At 41.4% G+C, this 1,651-nt stretch overlaps 1 protein-coding gene across 1 annotated transcript in view; it reads right to left on the bottom strand.

Moving 5' to 3' along the window:
- Positions 1-560: 560 nt before the first annotated feature.
- LOC307271274 (arf-GAP with coiled-coil, ANK repeat and PH domain-containing protein 2) overlaps positions 561-1,651 on the bottom strand; it is a gene marked incomplete at its 3' end in the record, with an annotated part of 26,658 nt that continues 25,567 nt past the window's right edge. Inside the window, exons 22-23 of the mRNA XM_080053683.1 lie at positions 1,607-1,651; positions 561-706 (exon numbers count right to left, since the gene is read on the bottom strand). The exon at positions 1,607-1,651 is cut by the window's right edge and continues 17 nt beyond it. Of these exons, the coding sequence (XP_079909809.1) occupies positions 561-706; positions 1,607-1,651 (191 nt within the window). The remainder of the gene's footprint in view (positions 707-1,606) is intronic.

The raw sequence follows: 1,651 nt of genomic DNA, 5'->3' as shown, positions 1-1,651 counted from the left end.
TATTAATATTATGTTTTCATATGTTCAGCACGTTATGTCAGTCAACATTTCTAGATGTTAAAATGAACGCTGTTGGTCCAGGCTTGTAAAGCTATAGTGTGTAACTTCTATCGCCCCCCATGAGGAATTCTGAGTAATTACAACAACACTAGTCGGTGCATCTACATGAGGTAAAGCCTTCAGTGATGGCTCATGGATTTTATACCTTCTGCTGTACGTCCAGGTTTTTTTTCTTAGCAGTAGAATCAACAACTGAAACATTTCTTGGGCTCTTCTTGGGATTTTTCTGAGCTCTATCATAATAAAATCGCTATTATAATGTAATGAATGAGGTTTTTCTTCCCTCAGTCTTCCCTCAGTCTTCCCTTGGCCCAGATGTCCTGTTAACCCTAACCCTACATTTTACCATGGGTGATGTCACACATGGGAAAATGTAGGGTTACTCTTTCTGCCTTTTCTCAGGCTAGGATGAACCGATTTCTAAAATGTTTTGCACATTTATACTACATAGGATCTCAGAGTTCAATACACCTTCATATTTCCACCGGTGAAGTAGGTCTTTAGCTCTTATCTCCGCCGTGTGTGTTGTTAACCATCTCTGGTTCTTCTCCCGTCCGGCTGAACGTGCGTCTGCTCAGTCTGTCCGGGTCGTGAGACGCCATGTCGCTGAAGTCACGAAATATATCCTGGAAGGTCTCATCGTCTCCTGAAAGATTTACACAGAGTTTATTATTCAGGTTAAAAGGTGCTTCCTCGTGGCACCTTTAAAAGTATAACTTGAAGGTTGAGGCCAATAGTGAATTTCGAGTATTTGCAAATTAAACCTGCAGTGTGTAGAATTTGGGGATTTCTTTCATAGCAGATTTTGTAGAAAGTAATTATAATACCCATAAGTACGTTTAATTTAGTGCATAATAGCTGAATTTTTTTTTCTTAGAAAGGGTCTCATATATCTCCATATTTCTCCATACCTTGGACCAAGGCATTGGCGCCGCCATGTTGGAAGCGTCATAGTTGGAATGTCATCAGGTGCATTGTTTAAAATTTAGAATTGTTCTTGTCCTTGAAGGCCACTGTAGCTTCTGTTATTATTCTAAAGGGTTGGGGTTACCCAGGGAGCGTTGCATTCTAGAACTTTGTAGAACTTTCTTGATGATGTCATATTACACACTGCACCTTTAACTCGCTTGTTTGACATTCATTTAAGTAGGCGCAGTTTTAGTCAAGTGACCCAAGGAGACTGCTCATGCCAATTTTCACACTTTTATCACAAATTGAAAGATTGTCGCACTTCTCGGCTCCACTCAAGAGCCCCTTTTCAAGGTTGGTATGTCTGAAAGAGTGTAATGCATTAAAAGTGTAAATGGGGGTGCTCCGGTGGTGTAGTGGATAGAGCGTGCACCATATTGGCTCCGGCCTTCGTTGCAGTGGTCGCGGGTTCAAATCCGACCCGTGGACCTTTACTGCAGGTCATCCCCCCCCCCTCTCTCTCTCTCTCTGTCTCTCTCTCTCTCTGTCTCCCCATTTCAACTCTGTACTGTCTAATAAAGCTTGAAAATGCCAAAAAATAATCTTAAAAAAAAAAAAAGAGTAAATGTGTTCTTACCGATAGCCCCAAAGACTCCCTCCGAATCCCTCATTTCTTCATTCA

Source organism: Ammodytes marinus (genome assembly GCF_949987685.1).
Source record: "Ammodytes marinus genome assembly, chromosome: 3".
Lineage (NCBI taxonomy): Eukaryota > Metazoa > Chordata > Actinopteri > Uranoscopiformes > Ammodytidae > Ammodytes > Ammodytes marinus.
This window is presented reverse-complemented; position numbering and strand designations above follow the sequence as displayed.